The sequence below is a fragment of the Alternaria viburni genome (assembly GCF_023758015.1).
Source record: "Alternaria viburni strain BMP 2772 chromosome Unknown scaffold_12, whole genome shotgun sequence".
Taxonomy (NCBI): domain Eukaryota; kingdom Fungi; phylum Ascomycota; class Dothideomycetes; order Pleosporales; family Pleosporaceae; genus Alternaria; species Alternaria viburni.
The window spans coordinates 924772-945638 of record NW_026055781.1 but is presented as its reverse complement, the minus strand read 5'-3'; the positions used below and the strand labels follow the sequence as shown (position 1 = coordinate 945638).

Genomic DNA, 20867 nt, shown 5'->3' with positions numbered 1-20867 from the left:
ATTAATATAGTGCTTATTTACTATATACTTCTTAATATAGTTATAGCTATTAACTACTTTAAGAGCGTTATTAGAAAAGCTAAGATAGTAGCGCTTATATAACTAAAATAACTTTTCTTTTCTACTTAGGCTATTATAGCTAATTCTAATACTATATTACTAAATTAAGAAAGCTTTATAATTACTAGTAAGCTAGCTCTTATATAATATAGTGTAGCTAAGTCTATATAGCTTAAGATACTTATTATTATAGTAAATATAACTAAAGTTTATAATAAAGTTATTACTATCTCTAGCCTTTTTTTTTACTTTTAAAGCTTTAGAGACTTATAAAAAAATACTTAAAAGTATTAGTATTACTTAAAGTAATAAAGCTAGTAATTCTAGTAGTATAAGAAAATAGTAAGTAGTAGTAGCGTAGTATACTATATAGGCTATAGAAGTTAAGAAAGTAGAGAAAGTAGCGCTAGTAAATCTCTTTATTATATTATATTATAATATAGTATTATATAAAGAATACTAATAAGATATAGCTATTATTACTACTTTTTATACTATTATTTAAACTTAGCTACTTTTTAGCTACTTATCTTAAATATTTTATAATCTCTATATACTTCTCTAGACTAATAACTTTATTAACTTTATTAATATATAGCTAGAAAGAGTAAGAACTTTAAATAATAGCACTATCTTTAAACTTATAGAGGTAGTAAAAGTTCTAAGCTCTTAAAGCTCTTAAAGTTATAATATATTACTATAGTAATTAATAAAATTTTACTATAATTAACTTATAATACTATAGTAAGCTAGATATTAGTCTTATAATAGCTTTATAATCTTAGAATATATACGCTATTACTACTTTAAAATATATATTAAAGATTTAAGCTATACTTTATTATTCTATAAACTCTTTATAGCGTAGTAGTTACACTTATTACTATAAATAGAGACTTTACTATCTCTATTAATTTAATTTTATAAGTATAAAGCTATTTTAAATTAGACTTACTTAGCGTTAAATAGCTTTAATAAAAATTAAATTAGAGCGCTATAGGTTTTTTTTTATATTTAAAATAGACTTAAAATATTTTTTTTTTACCTTTTATATTAGCTATAAATAATAGTAGTAATAACTATAATACTAGATAATTATTTATATAAACTTTTTTTAGCTTTATATATAATCTTTAGTCTACCTAGCTTATTTTTAGCTAAAGTTTAATAGCTCTAGGCTATATACTATACTTAGCTATACTATAACTTTTTTACTATTACTTTATATAGTTATAATATAGGCTAGTAGTTACTTTTATATATATAGGCTAACGTATAATATACACTATATTATACTAAAAAGTATTGTAGTTTGTTAAAAACGCTAGCCTTCTCACAATGCTAGTCGTGAAATTGGAAGTAGCAGCGCTCCAAATTATACACTCAAACTTATTCTGGATTGAAGTTGAGTCCCAATCTTTTGCCATATGCAAGGAGTCGCGGAAGCAATAGACGTGGGTTGAATAAAGTGCATGCCGGTTTAGTCCAAGTGTTGGTCTTGGGACACTGTAAAGATGAGGTTTATTGCCATCACTCGCAAGACATGTACAAGACTACTGGCCCCAGACGACCGCTTACAAAGTTCATCATCACTTCCAAATTACTTGTGTACGCCTGTTTCATTCTGCGCGTCCCTGAGACCCGTGCAATCGGTACAGTTGGAGCAACTATCGCCGTCAGTCTTTCCGTCTATCGCATTGCTTCATACGCAGAATGCGCCACTTACTTTGTGCAGTCGTTGCAATCTACACAATTGCTACAGTCTTCACAATTATCACATCCGGTACAGTTGTGGCAGCTGCTACTATCATTGCAGTCGGTGCAATTTCGACACCCCGTGCAGTCTATATTCTGGTTAGCAAATGCTCGAAGTCTGTCAAAACTTCCAAGAGTGGCGAGTGTACGAATGCAAAAGTAGCCTGACCTTTGCAATCCGTGCAGTTCTGGCCTGAATGTGAGGGGGAAAAGTCAGTGTTGTTCTTCTCGAGACATGGTTTCAAACCTACAATCCTCGCAACCTGTACAGTTGGTATTGTTACGGTTACCATTGTTTTCGTCGCTGGATACGCGAAGCGATGACTGACGACAGCCCATATTGAACGTACGCGATGGGCGAAACGACGATTGCGTGTGCAGGTAACAAGATTCCGAATGTGAATGCAGGCAAAGTGGACATGTATGTATCAGTTTTCATGGTGGGGAAAATGAGATGGCAAGAGTATGCAGCCACGACGTCATTTCTGACGAACCTGGAACAAGTGTTGGCGAGCCCGAACACAGGTATCGATCCGAACAAGGCAGGCTAGAAGTGCATAATCATGATAGACACATGTAAGCTTGGCGGAACTTGGACTAGACGCCTGCGTCCATCCTCCAACAAGTCTTTCTACCCAAGAAATCACAGTCGATATAGTGTATAGCTGCTGTGGATTGTATATAAGAAAAAACAATGTTTAGCTAACATTGCTGCTATAACCTAGAACTTCTACAGCTACATTAAGAGTGGTGCTAACCAACCACAACGCGACTAGACTCCACCCAATTCCCTTGTCCATTCGCCACTTGCGCAAAGGCACTGCAAGGAGAAGTCCAGCTAGCGTCACGAGCAGAGTGCCTCCGGAAATGACCAAGGTGGTACTCACGGCAATGTGGTAAGGTCTGAAATGAACCGACTGGTCTGGGTGCTTCTCATGGCGGTGCTCACCCTTGGTGATGATCATGTAACATCCACTGAGGCCTACGCCGAGCAGGATATTAAGCATTGGGCCACCGAAGCAGGCTGAAAGTGCCATGATAGGAAACCCGAGCCGCGCAACGGTGATGTCGGCGACAAGATCACCAAGCGAATTGCCAACTGCGAAGATGGTCAAGCCGAGAATCGCGTCGGACATGTTGAGAATAACGCCCAAGGTACGCAAAACACCGACAACTTCATTGGCAATAGTGCTAATCCATGCAATGGCAACGGCAAATCCAAGAAAGCACAACGCGGGCCGCCAATTGGGTGCTTGATTCGAGGCAGTGGTCAAGAGGAGGAAGACAAGAAGGCAGAGTGAGACAAGCATGCTGTAAAGCGAGTGGCGAAGCAACACAACTGGGTTGTCGGGTTCGACATTTACCCAGACGACTAGTACCAAGAAAAAGGGCGCCGTAAAGATCTGGACGATCACCAGCCAGCGGTTCCATTGCGCTGGCCCGATGGATGTTGCGGTTGCCGGGAGCTGCTCGGGCGATTGCGCTACGTTGTCGGAGCTTGTTATGTACACTTGCGGTGGTTGGCTGGTGGTGGTGCTGAAGGATCCACCGTCCAGCTGTCGAGGAAGGCTCGTAGACGATTTCGAGTTCGACAGGCCCGAACTGGTGGGGTCGTCTCGTGGCAAGACAAGGGATACACTGGGAGTTTGCGATCTCATGCTTGCATCACCTGGTGTAGCTGCGTGTGGCATACCGAGATCCAGGGAAAGCTGGGCATGGCCTCCGTCATTCTCGTCTTTTTGCGGCTCGACCACCGGAAGCGTTATAGTAAGCAGGAATACAGGCAGACTTGCGACTAGCCCCAAAAGCTTATCGAAAACGTTCTTGTCACGCCAGTTGGTCAAAGTGGGAAAGAGGGTAGCAACCAGACTATGCGGGGTCGGTAGGAGTGCCGAGGGCCACCACGTGGGAACTTTTGTTGGTTCGAGCTGCCCAAAGGAATCTCGTGGGAAGTAGGTAGATTCGAGTGATACACTTGGCGAAGGCGGACGTAGACTCTGAGGTCTGGAAGTGGACTGTGCTGACCAAGGGTAATCGGTGTAAGGCGGGAATGGTATGGGTGGGGAAGTCGCATCTGGTACGGCCAGCTTCAGACTAGGCTGTTCGCGGCTATGGCCGGAGTTTGATGCCGGGCTTGATCGTAGATTCGGCGAAGGCAGGACTACACGAAGGGGCGCTCCATCCTCGGCACCTGGAGGCGCCAAATTGTTGGGTGAAAGCAGCCTATCTCTCGGTGCCGTAGGACTCGGGGCTCTAGAAGAGCGGGAGACTGGCGAAGATAACGAGATAGTTGGTGAGGGCGGCGCTTCCAACAATCCGTTGCGCTCGCTGGGAGTGGCAGACGCAAATGTTATGTCAGGCACGCATTGTCCTTGCAGGGTGCTTGGCTGTAGTTGGACATTGTCAATGTCATTGGTGGAGACAGCTCGCGCTCGGTTGCCTAGACTCTGCTGGATCTCGAGATTCGGTCGGCTCAGGTGGGGTGAGGTGGAGATGTTGGAGGCAGAAGAAGGCAGGTCAAATGGAGGCCGAGTCGCTGGACCTGTAGTCTGTCCGATGTAGGATTGCTGCTGGGCAGTAGTGTAGGTAGGGTCGTCGGAATACCGTCGCAGGCTGATTGGCATAGACTGGATGTTGCGCGACTTTTGCAGTGAGGAAAGTACGGCTCGGAACTCCAAAGCTCCTACTAAACTGGGTCGGATCGGGGTATGGGTGTTGCGCCGCGACACGCTTGGGCGGTTGACGCGCATATTGTTGGTCAACTCGCCCATCCAGCGCTCACGTTCCTCCTCGTTGTCATCGTCATGTATCGTATTGTCGCCTCCTGCGCGTTCGAGCATGGAAAAGTCGTCAGCGGAGGCGCCGTACGCAGGGGTCGCAGAAGCAGCGCTGATTTCGTCGTCGTGGTACTCTGGAAACTCCTCCTCTTCACCGCCGGGTGTTACGTAGTGGCTCCTAACAGCGGCTGCTCGCGCGCGTCGGGCTTTCCGTAGGTTGAGCCACCAGTGCCAGGCCACAACAAAGGCGACGTAGAAGATGTAGAAGGCCACCATGCTAACGGACTCCCACAGGTGGAGTTTGCCGTCGACAATGAAGCCCATGCTAAAGGCAGCAGCAACAAGAAAGAAGCCGACGTCACGGACAAAGCTTTTGCGCGCAACCTGAAAGGGGCGGATCAGGGCCATGGAGCCCGAGACGACAGCGGTGATGAAGCAGGCAGCACCGATAAGCTCGCCGACAGCCAGACTGGCAGCGTGGGTGCGGAAGGCGGCAAAGGTGGAGAAGACATCGGGGCTGCCGTTGCCAAAGGCGAGCAGGGTCACGCCGGCCAGGCTCTCGCTCATGCCCAGCATGCGCGCTATGGTGTTGAGGTTGATGCAGAAGAAGTCGCTTGCGGCAATGCCAATGGTGCTGAAGAGGAGGGCGAGCCAGAGCGTCAGCAGGACAAAAGCGACGGGCTTCGCGTGCGGGAGGCGGCAGTAGTAGAGGGCGAGGTAGGACATGACGCCAGCCTCCTCATCGGGGCAGTTTGCGCGCACAAAGTCGCATTGGTCCAGCGCATGGTGGACGAGGCGGCACTCGGCGTCCTTGGTCGAGACGGCCCCCCTCGTGTGCAGAGCACGCCCGGCTGGGGCTTGCGACCGGGCCCATGCCAGCAGCGAAATGAGGGATATGGCGAGGATGGTGAGGGCGAAGGGGCGCGCCGAGTAGCGGGGGCGGCGCAACCGCTGGGCGTGGGCGAGGATGGTCAGGTCGTCCATGGCCGAGGCATGTTGGTTGACGAGTCGAGGAGAAGACGGGTTTTAGGCGGTGCGAGGCGTGAAGGCACAGCGGGCGGCGAGCCAGCGGAGGGCGGTGCGTGAAGCGTTTGGGCTGGCGGCTGGTCCGGGGAAATGCCGCCACTGCGCTAGCGCGTGGCGGTGCTACCGCTGCCTGTCTGGTGATAGCGGCGGGGCATCTGTGGCGCCCAAACAAACAACAGCAACATGGCATCGACGCCAGAACGGCTGTTGCAGCACCACACCCATCGCCCAGCATGGCGCGCTCCACCAAGTATACCACGGCCGCCTCGCCCCAGAAGACGCCCGTCAGGTAGGCCCCAACGCTCCGCGCGGGCGCATTGCTAGGCTAACCCGTCGCTCGCAGAGTGCCGCTCAACGACGACCGCCAGGAAAAGGCTGCCCGCCGCCATGCGCACCAACAGGCCCAGCGCGACTCGATGCGCGCCTCGACTACGACTGCGACTCCCGGACGCCGCCGCGTGTCGCTTGCCGCCGCCCACGACACGCCACGCACCCCGTCGCAAGATGGCGACGACATGCCCGATGTTACTGGCACGGCTGTCACACCGGGCACCCACATTATGCCCCTGCTGGCCAACTTCGAGGAATGGATGAAGATGGCGACGGACAACGTAGGCATGCGCACGCCCGTCGTCGCTGCTCCAAGCTAACGCCCCGCTCAGAAAATCAACGCGAACAACTCGTGGAACTTCGCCCTCATCGACTACTTCCACGAAATGTCCCTGCTCAAAGAGGGCGACGGCGTCAACTTCCAGAAGGCTAGCTGCACGCTAGACGGCTGCGTCAAGATCTACACCAGCAGAGTCGACAGCGTTGCGACCGACACGGGCAAGCTGCTCAGCGGACTCGCCGAGAATGTGGGCAAGAAGCGGAGAGGACACGGCGACGATGCCGATGGGAGCGACGAGGACGAGGGCGACGGCGAGGAGGCTGAAGCCGGAGAGCATGGCCAGAAGAAGCGCAAGAAGAGGGCTGCTCGCTCTGCAGAAGCCACGCTCGCGTCGTCCTTTGCCCAACTGCAGAACAAGAAGATGGAGCTCGAGTTCTCGGTTGATCCGCTCTTCAAAAAAGCCTCGGCCGACTTTGACGAGGGCGGGGCCAAAGGACTCCTTCTTAACCACCTGGCTATAGACGGGAGCGGCAGGATTGTCTTCGACAGCAGCGATGACGCCAACGATGCCGCCACCCAAGATTCACTCCCCACTCATGACCATCAACTGGCCCCCGACGCCATCGATGTTGACATATCCGGCCTGACTGCCAAGTACTTCCACGATCTTTCCCAGCTCGACCGGCAAGACGTGTGTCCGTCGATGAAGACGTTCGATCTCGGCGATGTGAATGGCTCTATGGACCTTCCCTTCCTCAAGGCTGCTGACAACTCCTCCGGTGAAGACGGAGCCAAGCACGGAGACGACAACGCAGGCAGCCAATCAGGTCTTTTTCTCGGCGACGATAACCCCATGGAATTTGACGACGATCATGACCTGAATATGGGCGGGTTTGATCTGCCTCCAGAGACGGGCTTTGGCGAAGGCGGGGAGATCTGGGCTCGTGAGGCTATCCAGCATCCACAAGCTCGCATCCACACCATGGACCTGAATGGCGACGAGAACACAAACAGTGCCGACGCTCAGTATGGCGTGTCCATGATGCACGGCCGCGACCAAGAACAAGAGAACATCCTTAGCTATTTTGACCAAGCTCTTAAGAAGAGCTGGGCAGGGCCTGAGCATTGGCGCATCTCACGCGTCAAGCATTCCGCAAAGACAGCACCGGCGACGAAACGGAAGGAAAGGGAGCCATTCGAGATCGACTTCACAGCTCCAATGACGCAGACACTAGCAGATGTGCTCTACACGCCTGCGACATCCAACTCCGCGATATCTCTACCCAAAGCACAATGGAAGTCCAGGTCGCGCAACCTTCTCCCAGACGACAAGCACTTCAACTCCAAACAGCTGCTGCGTCTTTTCCTTAAACCCAAGGCGCGTATGGGCTCACGCAAGGGAGGACGCCGTGCACATGCACTCCATGGAGATTCAGCACGCGTGGACGAAGCATACTGGGCTCACCAGGGTCAAGAAGGCGACGGTGACGATGCACAGGGAAACTACGACGCCGACTTTTTCCAGGATGATGGTCTCCAGATACCTAGTGGCCCTCTCGACGATGACGATGTGTTTGCAGATGCGCGCGATCACTTCTCGCCGCCGCCTGACGCACCTGAAGCTACACTACCACTCGACGGCATGCAACCGGGTTCGCAGACCGACGCATTCGGTGCTCAGCTAGTGACGCAAAGCCGACGATTTCGGCCTGAATACGTCCAGTACGCAAGGGTCGCAAAGAAGGTGGACGTGAAAAGATTAAAGGACGAACTCTGGCGGGGTATCGGGTTCGATGGCGTAAGTTGTATCTAGCCGTCTTCATCTGACTCGCAAGCTCACAACCATCAGATTTCTGCGCCTCCTCAGCCCAATGTTGCCGACGATCCAGCAAACAAGGCCGTGGATGGTTCGTTGACCTTTACCGACGTTGTCAACAGCCTACAGGCCGTCTACCCAAAACAAACCCTGGCTGATATCTCCACAAGCTACTGCTTTATTTGTTTGTTGCATCTGGCCAACGAACAAGGCCTGGTCATTGAAAATCAAGAAACCTTCGAAAATTTGACGATTCGAAAAGACTTCACGGCGGACTTGGACGTTGGAGGATCGTGAGGAGACTTTGGATAGCTTGCATGAATTGTGTAATAATACAAAGAGAAAGAGAACTATTCTGCCAACAAATCCTTTCCATCAGTGGCGTCGCAACTTGGTTTTCCTGTTGGAAACCCGACGTTGCGCCCTTGTTGTGGCTGTATTAGCCTTCTTCTTGGGCTCCTCCGCGGGTTCGTCATTCGCTTTCCTCTTCCTCTTGGACGATCGAATAGGGTTTGCCAATGCCTCTTCGTACGCAATGAGATCCCTGTACCAGAGGGGGTCTACCACCCGACATCGAACCTTGGCTTTAGCACCACCAGCTTCCTGTATGTCGAGCGCTCGCTCCCAATCATCGTTCTTCCACTTCTTCTTGAGCAACATTCGCAAACGCACGGGACAGGTATCCGGGCATTCCTCGTGCCCGAAGCATTTAGGCGTGCCCTCCCTGTAACCACATCGACATGTCTCGCCACCTTTGCAGTCCCGCCTACGCTGGTTGGTGCTGCTCATCTCGATCACTAGATGGGACGGGCGGAAGCAGTGACCATGTCCACAAAGGTGCGAAACATCCCATTTCCCATGACCTTTGAGAATCTGAGAGTCCATCGTAAACTTGATCCAAGGGGCGTATATGCCCAAGCTGGCCGCGATAACGTGCAAACTCAACTCGATGCCCGATAGCTAGTAGGAAGTTAACATGGCCATGTTTCAGCGCGCTTGAAAAGAATCAATGCTTACCTTTTTCATCGGGTGAGATTTCGCCCGAAAACCTGATGGATACTGAAAGTGAACTGTATCCCCCACGTGCCAACAGCCGTTAGGACCCGACACAACAGTGTTCTTGAGCAACAACTCCCAACGTTCTTCCTTAGTGAGCTGATCTAGAGCTCTCAACTTCTGGCTCTTCTGTGACTTCACACCGGGCCAGTCCGAATTGTCAAAGTTGAATGGCAATTGTAATTCTTTTAGAATCCGCTCCTCGTCTCTGCGAGTAGGCTTCTTCTTAGAAATCTCCAACTCGCAATCCGTGAACTCGATTGTGGACAGGTGTTGCTGGAGCCAGTCGTGGGAATCAGGCACAAAGCGGAGGAGCCTGAGCTTCTGGGCCTTCACCTCTTTGACGAAGTCTTCGGGCATCATCCCTAGACGAAGGGGCGGAAGGTTCTTCAGAGAGTAGCCGGTCGCTTCGTCATCCCCCACGGGCTTTGTGAGGTCTTTCCCCCTTGGGGTCGGGCCAGGACGCTTGCGCGACGTCGGAGGCTTGCGCGACTCCAAAGACTGAGTACTTCGAAGTGGCGCTAGGGGAGAGCGCCGAGACCTGATGTTGTACGCGCGCGGAGACTTGCGCGACTTCGGAGACTGAGGGCTTCGAAGTGGCGCTGGGGGAGAGCACCGAGACCTGAGGTTGTAAACTCTCATTGTAGGATGAGAAGAGAAGAAAGTAGAGGTTACGATAAAGTTGGGGAAAGTAGGACATTAGGACGGGACTACAGGCAAAGCTTTATAAACAGCACCAGTTTAATTGTCATAGCTGCTTACACAATGCGTCACGCCGCCATGCTGATATCGGCCCTTCAGGAACTTACCGTGCGTCGAACTGTGATAGCCAAGCCACACAGGTTCCAGCACTGCAGCATTGGCAGGGGACGGGATGTTCTCGGCTAGCAAGTCTCTCCTGAAGCTATCAGTGCTCGGGCTACTGCTTGGAGGCAACATGCAATTGGCTTCGACATTCAGTAAGGGATTGCCTTCGGTGCGGCTGCGAACGATATTGATTCTAATGCAGAGTAGATCAACAACAAGGTAACAATACATGCGGTGTTTCAGACATATCAGTGGCGTGCGTGCGTGCCTCCACTACTCCACTATCTCTGCATAGTCGCACTTGTCAGGCCGGTGGCCATCTCGCTTCAACTGCCGCTCCACCTCTTTCAAACGCTCCGGGCAGAACTCAGGACATTCCTCGTGGCCGAAGCATTTCTGGCCGCGTCCGCGTGCATGGGTACAGCCATGGCCAGAGCATCGCGATCGTCGCAAGTTGACTTGATGTGAGTCAAGCACCAGGTGGGACGGCCGATAACAATGCGAGTGACCGCAAAGATGTGACACTTCGAACTGCTGGGGCACATCTCCCACTATCGTCGTGAACTTGAGCGCCCACCTGAAGCCCATGACATTCATAGCAAGGTGGGTGTATGCTACCTCGCCTTTCAGCTTCTCGTTGAGACATTTGCGATCGACGTGGTATACGCGGTACGCGTTGGCAGCACTCCCGAACGGGCGTTCCAAAGTCGGCGTTCCTTTCGCAACCCAACACCCTTTAGGACCCACAACTTCAGTATCTCGCGTAAGCACTTCCCAGCACTCTGGGTCTCTAATGCGCCTCGAGATCCTGAACCTTGGCGAGCCGAGTCGGTACTTGTGCTTGGTCACCAGGCCCTGGTATCGCTTCTGATTCTTTTGCTTTTGTGGCGCTATGATTCGCTCCTCCAGCAATCGGTTGGGCATGACGGTGGCCTTTCGTGGAATACGGACATGGAGCATGCGCTGTACATGGAGTGCAGGGGTGTGGTGGACTATTGGCACGTTGTCTACGGCGGGAGAATGCACCTGTGGTACATCGCGTCGGCTACCATGACTTTGGGCTGAATCGTTGACAGGTTGAGAAGCCAAGCTGTGTCGTGCATGGCTGTTTGGGATTGGACTTGATCCAGATCCAGATCCGGATCTGGTGGTTGGTGCCATTGTCTGCAGGCAAACCTTGAAATATTGATTGAAAGTAAGAGACGTAAATGGAAAGGCAATGAGAGCCTGCCTTTGCTGTATACTGTTGGCATCAGGATATATACGCAAAGTCAACTCTCCAAATATCATATGGCTGGAGGAGAGGGTACGAGAAGACAGGTATCATCAGCATTTCAGAACTGGTTGCGAGTTGTAGCATGATGCATGGTAACTCAAGACCGCGATGACTTTGGCGCCGCCGAATGAGATGTTCGAAAGCGAGATGCACTCGGGATGGGGCGCTGTGGAGCATCTCGAGACGCAGTTCACGAGAAGACTGATAGCCAGCGGGCAACGCACTGGGAGTTGGTGACCCACCAGCTCGTGGGCAGCCTTGGAAATTACCACTACGATCGGCTGCTGGCTCTTCTCGTTTGTCCGGCACCAGTCGCCGTCCTTCTCCGTCTACATGGCCTGATGTGGCACAGGCGTGGTATTGCAGCACCTGCAAGCGACAGATCGTGTTCGGCGACAGTGACAATGTTCCGTCGCTAATCCTTGCACGCCCGACAAGACAATCGTCTCACCATGTCTCGTCGAGGCTGATACTCCAGGTCGCAAACATCTTACCACCTGGGCAAGCTGGAATGCGCTCACTACCGCTTTGGCTGCGCGTGGAATCCATGGGTGTAGTTGAGCTCCAGATTAGCAGTGTCAAGACAGTCAAGTGGCTTCTTTCCTCGCTCGATGGAGTTGGCATTCCTAAACGCGCACCGCACCGTCGAGTTCATCTCCGCGTCTCCAAATTGCTGACGCCCAAACCGTTAGCGCTTCGCGTGGAGGCCGAGGTTCTTGCGCGCCAAGTCATGGCACGTTCCGCAGCCTGCAGGTAGGCCGCAGATCCTCCTGCACCGTTGAACGGAACTAACAGCTGGCCGGGAAGTGAAACCTACGCTATGCTCGAACCCGCAGCCGTTTGTTCAACTCGGCGCATAATCGGCTAGGCTGGCGTCCTACTCGAGCCTCGCAATACTTATCCGTGGTGAGTGACGAGACGTCATAAGAGGTGCCGTTCATCCGTGTGGGCCTGGCACTCGTTTTTGGCCACTGTCAGTACAGTTCTCCCCTCTGGTTCGGGTGCCTAGCGTCTATGGGGTGTACGGATCTTACAAAGAGAGTCCGAACAACACCAGGCACCCTGACTTGGGGGGGGGGACTGTACGCAGCTGTCAAACTCATAGGGGTAAAGGCAGAGCAGCCCGTGCGACCCCTGCCTGATAGGACGTGCGGAAGTGCAAATGAAGGATGAGTACATAGGAGTACATTGCACAACTGGAAGCTTGCATGTAGTGATATGACGCATCGCGCGATATGTCAGCATGGTAATTTCCTTGCTCGCGAAAGCGGAGCGAGCGTGCACCGTGTTTCTGCTTTGGCGCGCAATGGTGCCAACAGGCGCCCACCTGGGCAGGCGATGACATAGGCCCTCCTCACGTAAGTCAAGCACTACGGACCAAAAGCCCTAAACAGAAACCCGGAGGTGACATGATATCGGACCCATCGAGCCAGTCACATCTTGGACATTGAATCCACAGCTTGAGTGATCTTCTGGTAGGACGGGTCGATGTCGAGGAGGCTCTCGACGACGCGAGTGCACTTTGCTCGGCGGGCTACCTCAACCATCGATGTGACCACCCCTTCCCGCCCTGTGTCTGAAGTGGCCTCGCTTGAAAGAACCGGGCGCGTGCTGCGGTGCGAATGCCTTGATAACACGACATTGCCGCGTCTGAACAGGCAGTCTCGCTGATTTTGGCTTGCGAAGACTGGAACAAAGAAATAATGGAGACACTCAGGCACAGTGGCAGTAGATGCTGGTGTTCATTGGAGACGAGCGTGAAATCAACAAGGCGAGACGCTGCTATTCAGCAAACAAGCAAACAAATCGATCGGCTGCACGTGTGGAGACGCACATGTTCATCATCCATCAATCGCATGCGTGGGTAACTTCGGCATAATTCCCAGCATATTTTTCAGTAAGAAATGCACTGCGGGGTCGGGGTTGTTTGTCCACGCCAGGAGCCAAATGAGATGAGCTCATCATCAAAATACTACCATTTGGTAAAGTTGCGCAGACCACGTCCTCGAGGACAAAGGCCAATGTCAGAATATGCAGGTAGTTCGGGGCTCAGATATGTCGTGTCATGAGGAAAGCCATGAGTCTACTATCAAGATAGACGCGGTTGCCTCTGGCTGAGAACACCACTAGTACATAGCCAGGCAATATCATAGCCCGTTTTCATGGCAAAGATATCTTGAAGACCTCCATACCCCCTGATGGTAACAAAACTCATCCCAACTGGCTCTCGGCGAGCGACACGAACACGCCTTCTATTTCACCCAACTGTCAGTGGCTCCGTCGCCATCATCAACCTTGGCCCATCTTGAGTGTCGCAAAGGGATTCGAATCGCTTGACCTGCGCTTGACTCCCGCAACGACGTTCTTCGCGACAAGCCCAGACGGTGGAGTAAGCGCCCGGGGTCGGTAAGAACTGCCATTCTTCATGAAGTCGGCATGTTCGATGGCTGCCGCGTCTTCCGCTGTCATCTGCTCGTCGGCAACGTCCTCGTCTCCAGCTTCGTCTGGAATAAGGACAGGCTGCCGTGCGTCGTACATTTCGCCGTCTGGGGTGTGTAACAGAAACTTGGTCTGCTTGGCTTTCCCTTCTTCGAGACGCTTGTGCAATTTATCGACCCGCTGTCTTTCAGCCTTCCTCTCCGTCTTCGTTTTGGGGTTTTCGATTCTCTTGCCCTTTGCCACTACGCTTTTCACTGTCCTGACCCTCTGCCGGGGCTGCCAGTCATGCGAGTCCTTGGCCTTCAGCGCTTGATAGTCGGCCTTGACGTCGTCGGGTATCTTGACCTTCCGCTGCTCGAGCAAACCCCAGAGGCGCTCGAGCATCTGGCGCGTTGCGGGCAACTCATCACGTAGTTCCTTGAGAGCATCTTCTTGAACAGATTGTGTCTGTCTGTCGACGCGGTTCTTACGAATCCCATTGCGGGCTTGTTGAAGGTCGCGCCGAAGAAAGGCGTTGATGCGACAGACGCGGTATCCTTCCGATGCGACCTCGGCTGCGTCTGCGCCACCTTGGAGACAATTTCTGATTCGCGCGATGTCGCTATTTTCTTCGAGTGCTAGCTGTGTGCCGTTGGTTTTTGACGGCCGATTTGCAGTGGCGGAGTCTTGTGGGATGGCCATGTTCGTAGGTAAGAGAGGGTTCGATTTGTAGTCGAACATATTCAGGTACGCAAATGTGCTCAAACAACGTGCAATTGTGATTGTGGGGACATTAGATCTGGAATAGAAAGTCGAAAAGTATGGAGCAATCGTTGCTTCCTTTGGCCAAGATAACAAGCGCGTGCGGACTATAGTAAAGGAAGCGGGACAATTCCACGGTCACCGCGACCTTCCGCCGGTCTTTCACTTTGACGTCATGACGGCTGTATCGCCAAAACAGCAGCACCAGGCAGCAGCGAACATTTTTACGTACACCGCAACAGGTTGCCTGAGGAGGGTGCAGGCCATGTCTACGGAAAAATACAGCGTTCAACATGAGTTCGTCGAGCACAACACCGCCAGGCCAAGCGCCTGCATCTATCACCCCATCCGCTAATGCAGGAACCAAGAATTATGCCGGTGCTTCGGTAGTGTGCTCAGCTGACGATGCCCGGGTCCCAATTGTACGTCGCTTCTCATGTACTTCAGCTGGTTTGACCACGAAGCCAGCTCACGCATACCTGTTGCAAAGTACAGCTTGCGTAGCAGCTCTGATAGCCGCCTAATCTCGCGGGAGATGTAGTAAGGTTCAGGGCCATGTTGGTCGAAACCACGCTTGTAGTGGTAGTGGATGTCCTGGTAAGCTTCCAGGACGTGGTCAAAGTAGGGAGGCGCCATCATCCCCAGCTCAAACAGACCTTCCTCTAGACTTGGCTGTAGATGGTCAGACGGGCGCGGTGAGGGGTCAGGTGGCCCGCGTGTAGCGTACAATCTTGTCATGAGAGACACAAAACTCGCAACATGGCTCTACTGCGAGCTCTGAAAATGCCCATCGAGGAACGCGCGACCTTCGAGACGATCGTCGACTGGTATAGCGGTACGGATAAGCCTCTGGGAAGAAGTCCAAGCCATGTGACCACGACGGATATGTTGGGTATGGCATTTCGCGCTCTTCTGTTGGCGATGCCCCGCACCGCGCGGTTGGCTCGGGAGGGGTGATGCGGGAACTGGGGAAAGGGAGAGATGGCCATTGATGTGCACTGGGTGTGAGGCCTTTATGCTACCAGGTTTCCCGATTGCCCACGTCGTACGCTTAGTACCAGCCCTGCTTCTTGCACCACCCGTAGGACTGTGGAGTGCCAAGAGCATCCCAATTGTACCACGCAAACGCAGTGGCAGTGGAGCGGTGGTGACCATATTCTGCGCGTCTTTCCGGGATCAGTAAATGTGCACCAGACATTAAACGGGGGTGATGTCGTTGGAGAGCGCGATGAGGCGCAGGGGTTCTTAGCAAACAAGTCGACAGAATCAGGATGACACACTGAGCGCTGTCCGACCGACGCTGGATCGCTACGACAGTACATGATGGAAGACTGCCGGTCTCGCCTGGTGTGTGCTTGCCGTGAAGCCTCAGCCCGGATGGGCCTAGGTGGTGCTGAATGCGGGCGTGGCACTAGGCCAACCTTGGGGCACTTAACGCGATATCGCGTCGCGCGTGCCTGTCGCGTACCTAGGTAGCTCCTTCCATCACTGTGCTTCGCAACTTCCACAACCACGCATCACACCTTGCCGCCGCACAACACGATGGCGCCTACCGTCCTTGGAAAGAGAACGCGTAGTTCTGCACGCATCGACGACGGGACGTCCCTGACGCGCTCTGCAGAATCCAAGCTCCACCTCGCAACACGCGCAAAACGGAGGACGCAGTTCGTGATACACGATGAGGGCGAGATTGAGAACCCCTTCGTCACCCCGAAGAAGCAGCATGTGGACGAGCCCGGAGACAAGGCGGCGGCGAGACGCGGAAGGAAGGCGCGCACGAGTCCTGCCCAAGAAAACTCTCCGCAGAAGGCGCTCGTCGACCTGCCAGACAAGTTCGCGCCTACCCCCTCGACGCCCAGGCATCGCGACACACTTGCCGGCAAAGTGGCCGTTACACCCAGACACCGACTCATCATCGCCGGCCGGCCGCTGACGCCTCGCACTCCCCACACCCCAGGCACTCCGCGCAGCACCGCGCCCACCATCTACCACGAAGCGCGCCAGGTCTTCGCAAGAGGCTCTGCCCCCACCGCGCTGTTCGGCCGCGACACCGAGAGGAGGGAGCTCGCGGCCTTCATCACAAGCCGAACCAAGGCCAAGACCTCAGGCTGCATCTACGTCTCCGGCCCGCCCGGCACCGGCAAGAGCGCCTTTGTCAACGATGTCTGCCGCACCGTCTCCGCGGACGAGTCTGTCAGAACCGGCTACATCAACTGCATGAGCGTGAAGAACGCTACAGATCTGTACAGGACGCTGCTCGAAGACTTTGTCGACATCACCGAAGTTGCAGAGGGCGACGAGATGGAAGCGCTGCGGACCGTCTTCATGCAGCGACAGACGTCGTATGTTGTTACCCTCGACGAAGTGGACCACCTGCTCGAGCTCGACGTCGAGCTCTTCTACAACATCTTCGAGTGGTCACTACAAAAGGCATCGGGGCTGGTGCTGGTCGGCATTGCCAACGCGCTGGATCTCACGGATCGCTTTCTCCCGCGACTCAAGGCCCGCGGTCTCAAGCCACAGCTACTGCCTTTCCTCCCATACAATGCCGCCCAAATCTCCTCCGTCATCACTGCCAAACTCAAAGCCCTTCTCCCAGCCGGCTCAACACAGCTGCCCTTCATCCACCCAACCGCCATTGTGTTCCTCTCCAAAAAGGTAGCCGCCCAGTCCGGCGACCTGCGCAAAGCCTTTGACATCTGCCGGCGAGCAATCGACCTCGTCGAAGCCGACACGCGCGACCGACACGCGAAAAAAGCCACAGAAATCACACCATCTCCCACGCCATCGCCCTCGAAAACACCGCTTGTAGAGAACATCAACTTCTCCTCCCCGGCCATCCGCTCTCCCGCCAAAACCAAAGACCTAAACAGCGTCATCGCGGCTTCCCTCGCCTCGCTCACCGTCGAAACTGCACCGCGCGCCACCATTGCCCACATGGCCAGAATCACAGCAGCTGTCTTCAGCAACGGCACCAGCCAACGCCTGCGGAACCTCAATCTGCAACAAAAAGCCGTTCTCTGCTCACTCTCTGCTATTGAGAAGAAGAAGCGCGCCACTGCCGCCGATAGCATCTTGGCCACACCTTCCCGATCCCACACTACATCCCCTAGCATCAAGGAACTCTTCGAAGCCTACACCGTGCTATGCAGACGAGAAAACATACTGCATCCTCTGACGAGCACAGAGTTCAGAGACATTGTGAGCAGTCTGGAAACACTCTCGCTTGTCTCAGCGGTGGAGGGCAAAGCAGGGTCGCTGGATGTTGGCGCTGGCACGCCGAGCCGGAGAGGCAGGGGCAAAGCCTTCCCCGGGGTTGCGGTAGAGGATCGCAGGGTTGCTAGTGTTGTTGGAGAAAAGGAGTTGGCGGATTCACTCGTAGGACCTGGAGCAGGTATTCTCAAGGGGATTCTTGAGGGGAACTAGACGTGTGCAGGGAAGTTTTGTCATGATTGTGGACTGAGGGTAGGCTTTGCACCGGTTCTTGTGATACCCTCGATTGAGGCTCTATAGGTGCTGGTTCTGGAAAGCGCAGCATTGGGTGTTGGGTTCGCATCATAGCTTGTATCACGAGCCTGGTAGTTTAGCGTAGCATAGCGGTCTTTGTCTCATAGTACACCACAATCCAGTGCGTTCTCGACCAAACGCTTTTGCATCTGCTGCTGTGTATGATCCATGAGGCCCACGAGGCGGGAGACAACACGACGGGTCAATCAAGTGTGCTCTCTAGCGCTGCTTTCTAACTACAACAGTGGTTTGACGCATAGTATACTCTACTTTCACAACGTCTTCTCTCTCATATGTCATGGTATCATTCATCCCCACTACAGGCCACCACTGCAACTTTTGCATTCCACCCTCACGATTCAGACCCTCAAACCTTAACGCCCCCTCCCTCCACTGCATCCTCCTTTCCCACGCCACTCTGCCCCTCTTCCTCTTCCTCTGCAGCGTCTTCTTTGTCCTGCCTCAGCGTGCTCGTTGGCACCTCGCTCTCCATGCCTGCCTTGCGAAACACAGCCTGCATCCAGCACCTATACATTTTCAGCCTCCTCTGCCTGTTGACCAGCATCCGTCGGTCGACGCCAATGTGCGCAATTTCAAAACCCGGCCTGGGAGTGTCCAGATCGTTGACGTCATCGTGGCTCTGCTCTCTCGTCTGCATGCCAGGATCGTGGAGAGACAGACTCTCCATCTTATCCGCGATGACACCCTCGGCCTCGGTTTGGGATATGGTGGTGTCCGCCACGTTGCCAATGGTAGTATCGCGTTTTCTGGCGCCGCCCCAGATATCCTCGAGTTCAGACTGCTCGAAGAAGTAGACGCGCGTACCGTCGCCGCGGACGTAGAAGTTTTCCTCCATGTAACGGCCTTTTTTGAAGCGGACTTGGGCGAGGTCGCCGCGGCCGTAGTCGCGGAAGAGGACTTGGCCGCCCGGCTTGAGAACCCGCCAGATGTTGCGGACGGCTTGGTCCCACTGCTTGGGACTCAGCGCGCTGAAGATGAAGATCATGAGCACAACGTCTACGCTGCCTTCAGCCAGACCTGGGGGGAGCCCGCCGTTCTCCGAGTCGGGAGCGGCGGCCACGTCCCAGACGTCAGCTTGTATGCGCTCCGGGTCGTAGAGTTCGTGGTTGCGGATGAGCTCGACTGCCTTTTTGGAGAAGTCACACGCGTGTATCTTCAGCCGCTGGTTCCGACTTCTCTGCAGGATGGGAAAGGCGCTGTTCCCTGCCCCGGCGCCGACCTCCAACAGCGTAGCCTCTGGCCCATCCTCGGCGCCCACTTCTTCTAGAATAGGAAACTCCTGTGCCAGCCATTTGCGGTTCTTGAAGAAGTTGGTCTTGTTGTTTTTGTAGAACTGGTTCCACCACTTCTCGGGCTGGGCGTTGTAGCGTTTGCGATCAAAGTCGGAAACCGGCTCTTGCCGTTGTCTGGAATACTGTTCTTCTGAAAAGGCGAGGTAGTTGGAGTCGACGGTTACGTGGTCCCAGGCGTTGAACTCGAAGATGTTGTCGCCTTCCTCCAGGTAGCGCGAACCGAACGCAAAGGGATCGCTGCGCTTCTGATTGTTGTCTGGGTCGTGGGAGCGAGACGGTGGGGCGCGCACGGGTTGTAGAGAAGCAGGCACTCCATAAGCGTCGTTCTCGGCGGAGTCGAGGGCGGCTGGCGATGTGGCCGTCAGAGCCTCTGGTGGCGGCGTGCAAGCTGGAGTATGCGGAACAGGATCGACCGTGACTGCGAAGCGCATGTGCTCCATTGCTTTGGAGAGTTGCTGTTTCGGTTGTGGTTTCCTGGACATGGTGTTGTCTGTCTGGAATCTCGAGTCGCCGGCATCGTGGACACTCGCGCCACTGGCAGTTCCCGCGTGTGCACCGTTCATGCTGTCCGTCTTCGCAGCCATCTCGGACTCCTGACAAAGTCGCGTAAGCGGGGAATCTTGCAACTCATGGAGGGGAAATTTCGAGCGCTAGCGCCCAAAGGAGTTTGGTTCAGCCCTGGAGGTCCCTGACAGCCTTGGAGATCCCATGTGTCATGCAGAGCCGCAGCCGCATCAGTATCTTCTCTAGGGCTAGCGCGGATCTGCGTCAACTGGTGTGCCATCTGGAGCGTGATGCGCTCATGGGCTCTGGGCTCTCAAACCGCTCAGCCACCATGTCGAGGTGACACCGATCAAACTCTGCACATACACAACTCCACCATATATCGACGCTTGGCCAACCCGTAATGGCATCCCTGCGATTCACCCGTCCAACGACACGCTGCGCGCGCCCACGCCAACCCCCCTCGCAGCGGCGGACCTTCCTGCCCAACCCCTTCGAAGCCCTGAACTCCGCGCTGCCATCTTCGTCGTCGCCGCCACAGATCCTGACCGCCGTGCGCACGCTGCCCTACCCCTCGGCCCCCGTCTACTCCATAATAGCCGACGTGCCCAACTACCAGCATTTCCTGCCTTACTGCCAGCGCAGCGACATAACCAAGTGGTCTGCACCGGACAAGGTCTACGGCCGGCGCTGGCCATCCGAGGGCACCCTGACCAGCGGCTTTGGCGGCATAACCGAGAGTTTCGTGAGCAGGGTGTACTGCATACCGGGGCGCTATGTGGAGAGTGTGGGCGGGAACACCGAGACGAGTTTGAAGACGGAGGATATCGCGCATCACCTCGACGGCGGCCAGCAGGCGGCGGAGCGAAGGGAAGGCGAGAACGGCCTGCTTACCCACCTGCGGAGTAAGTGGACTGTTGAGGCTATACAGAACGACCAGACACAGGTCAGTCTGGCAGTCGAGTTTGCGTTTGCGAACCCCATGTATGCCGCTCTGAGTGGGGGCGTCGCGCCCAAGGTGGCAGAGTTCATGATCAAGGCTTTCGAGAAGAGGGTCCAAGAGCTGCTGAGGAACAACCCCGACATGGTCAGGGCGAGTCTAGCGGAACTGGATGGTAGTCGCTTGAAGAGGTAGCCATCACAGTCAATCCATGAGCAAACGAGTCACGTTTAAATCCAG

At 53.7% G+C, this 20867-nt stretch overlaps 9 protein-coding genes across 9 annotated transcripts; 3 read left to right on the top strand and 6 right to left on the bottom strand.

Annotated features, from left to right (window-relative positions):
• Positions 1-2513: 2513 nt before the first annotated feature.
• On the bottom strand, positions 2514-5576 carry J4E79_006348 (uncharacterized protein; the record flags this gene model as incomplete). The annotated part of the gene is made up of 1 exon (XM_049355219.1): positions 2514-5576. The coding sequence occupies one exon, from the start codon at positions 5574-5576 to the stop codon at positions 2514-2516; it is 3063 nt and encodes a 1020-aa protein (XP_049210615.1).
• A 275-nt stretch (positions 5577-5851) lies between these two features.
• J4E79_006347 (uncharacterized protein) lies at positions 5852-8341 on the top strand (the record flags this gene model as incomplete). Its single annotated transcript, XM_049355218.1, has 4 exons — positions 5852-5907; positions 5962-6229; positions 6281-8026; positions 8078-8341. The coding sequence occupies 4 exons, from the start codon at positions 5852-5854 to the stop codon at positions 8339-8341; spliced, it is 2334 nt and encodes a 777-aa protein (XP_049210614.1).
• A 78-nt stretch (positions 8342-8419) lies between these two features.
• On the bottom strand, positions 8420-9460 carry J4E79_006346 (uncharacterized protein; the record flags this gene model as incomplete). Its single annotated transcript, XM_049355217.1, has 2 exons — positions 8420-9004; positions 9128-9460. The coding sequence occupies 2 exons, from the start codon at positions 9458-9460 to the stop codon at positions 8420-8422; spliced, it is 918 nt and encodes a 305-aa protein (XP_049210613.1).
• A 720-nt stretch (positions 9461-10180) lies between these two features.
• Positions 10181-10831, bottom strand: J4E79_006345 (uncharacterized protein; the record flags this gene model as incomplete). The annotated part of the gene is made up of 2 exons (XM_049355216.1): positions 10181-10303; positions 10460-10831. 2 exons carry the CDS (start codon positions 10829-10831, stop codon positions 10181-10183), a joined length of 495 nt encoding a protein of 164 aa, XP_049210612.1.
• Positions 10832-13472: 2641 nt separating this feature from the next.
• Positions 13473-14342, bottom strand: J4E79_006344 (uncharacterized protein; the record flags this gene model as incomplete). Its single annotated transcript, XM_049355215.1, has 1 exon — positions 13473-14342. The coding sequence occupies one exon, from the start codon at positions 14340-14342 to the stop codon at positions 13473-13475; it is 870 nt and encodes a 289-aa protein (XP_049210611.1).
• A 416-nt stretch (positions 14343-14758) lies between these two features.
• On the bottom strand, positions 14759-14999 carry J4E79_006343 (uncharacterized protein; the record flags this gene model as incomplete). The annotated part of the gene is made up of 2 exons (XM_049355214.1): positions 14759-14793; positions 14843-14999. 2 exons carry the CDS (start codon positions 14997-14999, stop codon positions 14759-14761), a joined length of 192 nt encoding a protein of 63 aa, XP_049210610.1.
• A 906-nt stretch (positions 15000-15905) lies between these two features.
• On the top strand, positions 15906-17789 carry J4E79_006342 (uncharacterized protein; the record flags this gene model as incomplete). Its single annotated transcript, XM_049355213.1, has 1 exon — positions 15906-17789. One exon carries the CDS (start codon positions 15906-15908, stop codon positions 17787-17789), a length of 1884 nt encoding a protein of 627 aa, XP_049210609.1.
• Positions 17790-18237: 448 nt separating this feature from the next.
• Positions 18238-19767, bottom strand: J4E79_006341 (uncharacterized protein; the record flags this gene model as incomplete). The annotated part of the gene is made up of 1 exon (XM_049355212.1): positions 18238-19767. One exon carries the CDS (start codon positions 19765-19767, stop codon positions 18238-18240), a length of 1530 nt encoding a protein of 509 aa, XP_049210608.1.
• Positions 19768-20090: 323 nt separating this feature from the next.
• Positions 20091-20822, top strand: J4E79_006340 (uncharacterized protein; the record flags this gene model as incomplete). The annotated part of the gene is made up of 1 exon (XM_049355211.1): positions 20091-20822. One exon carries the CDS (start codon positions 20091-20093, stop codon positions 20820-20822), a length of 732 nt encoding a protein of 243 aa, XP_049210607.1.
• Positions 20823-20867: the final 45 nt, after the last annotated feature.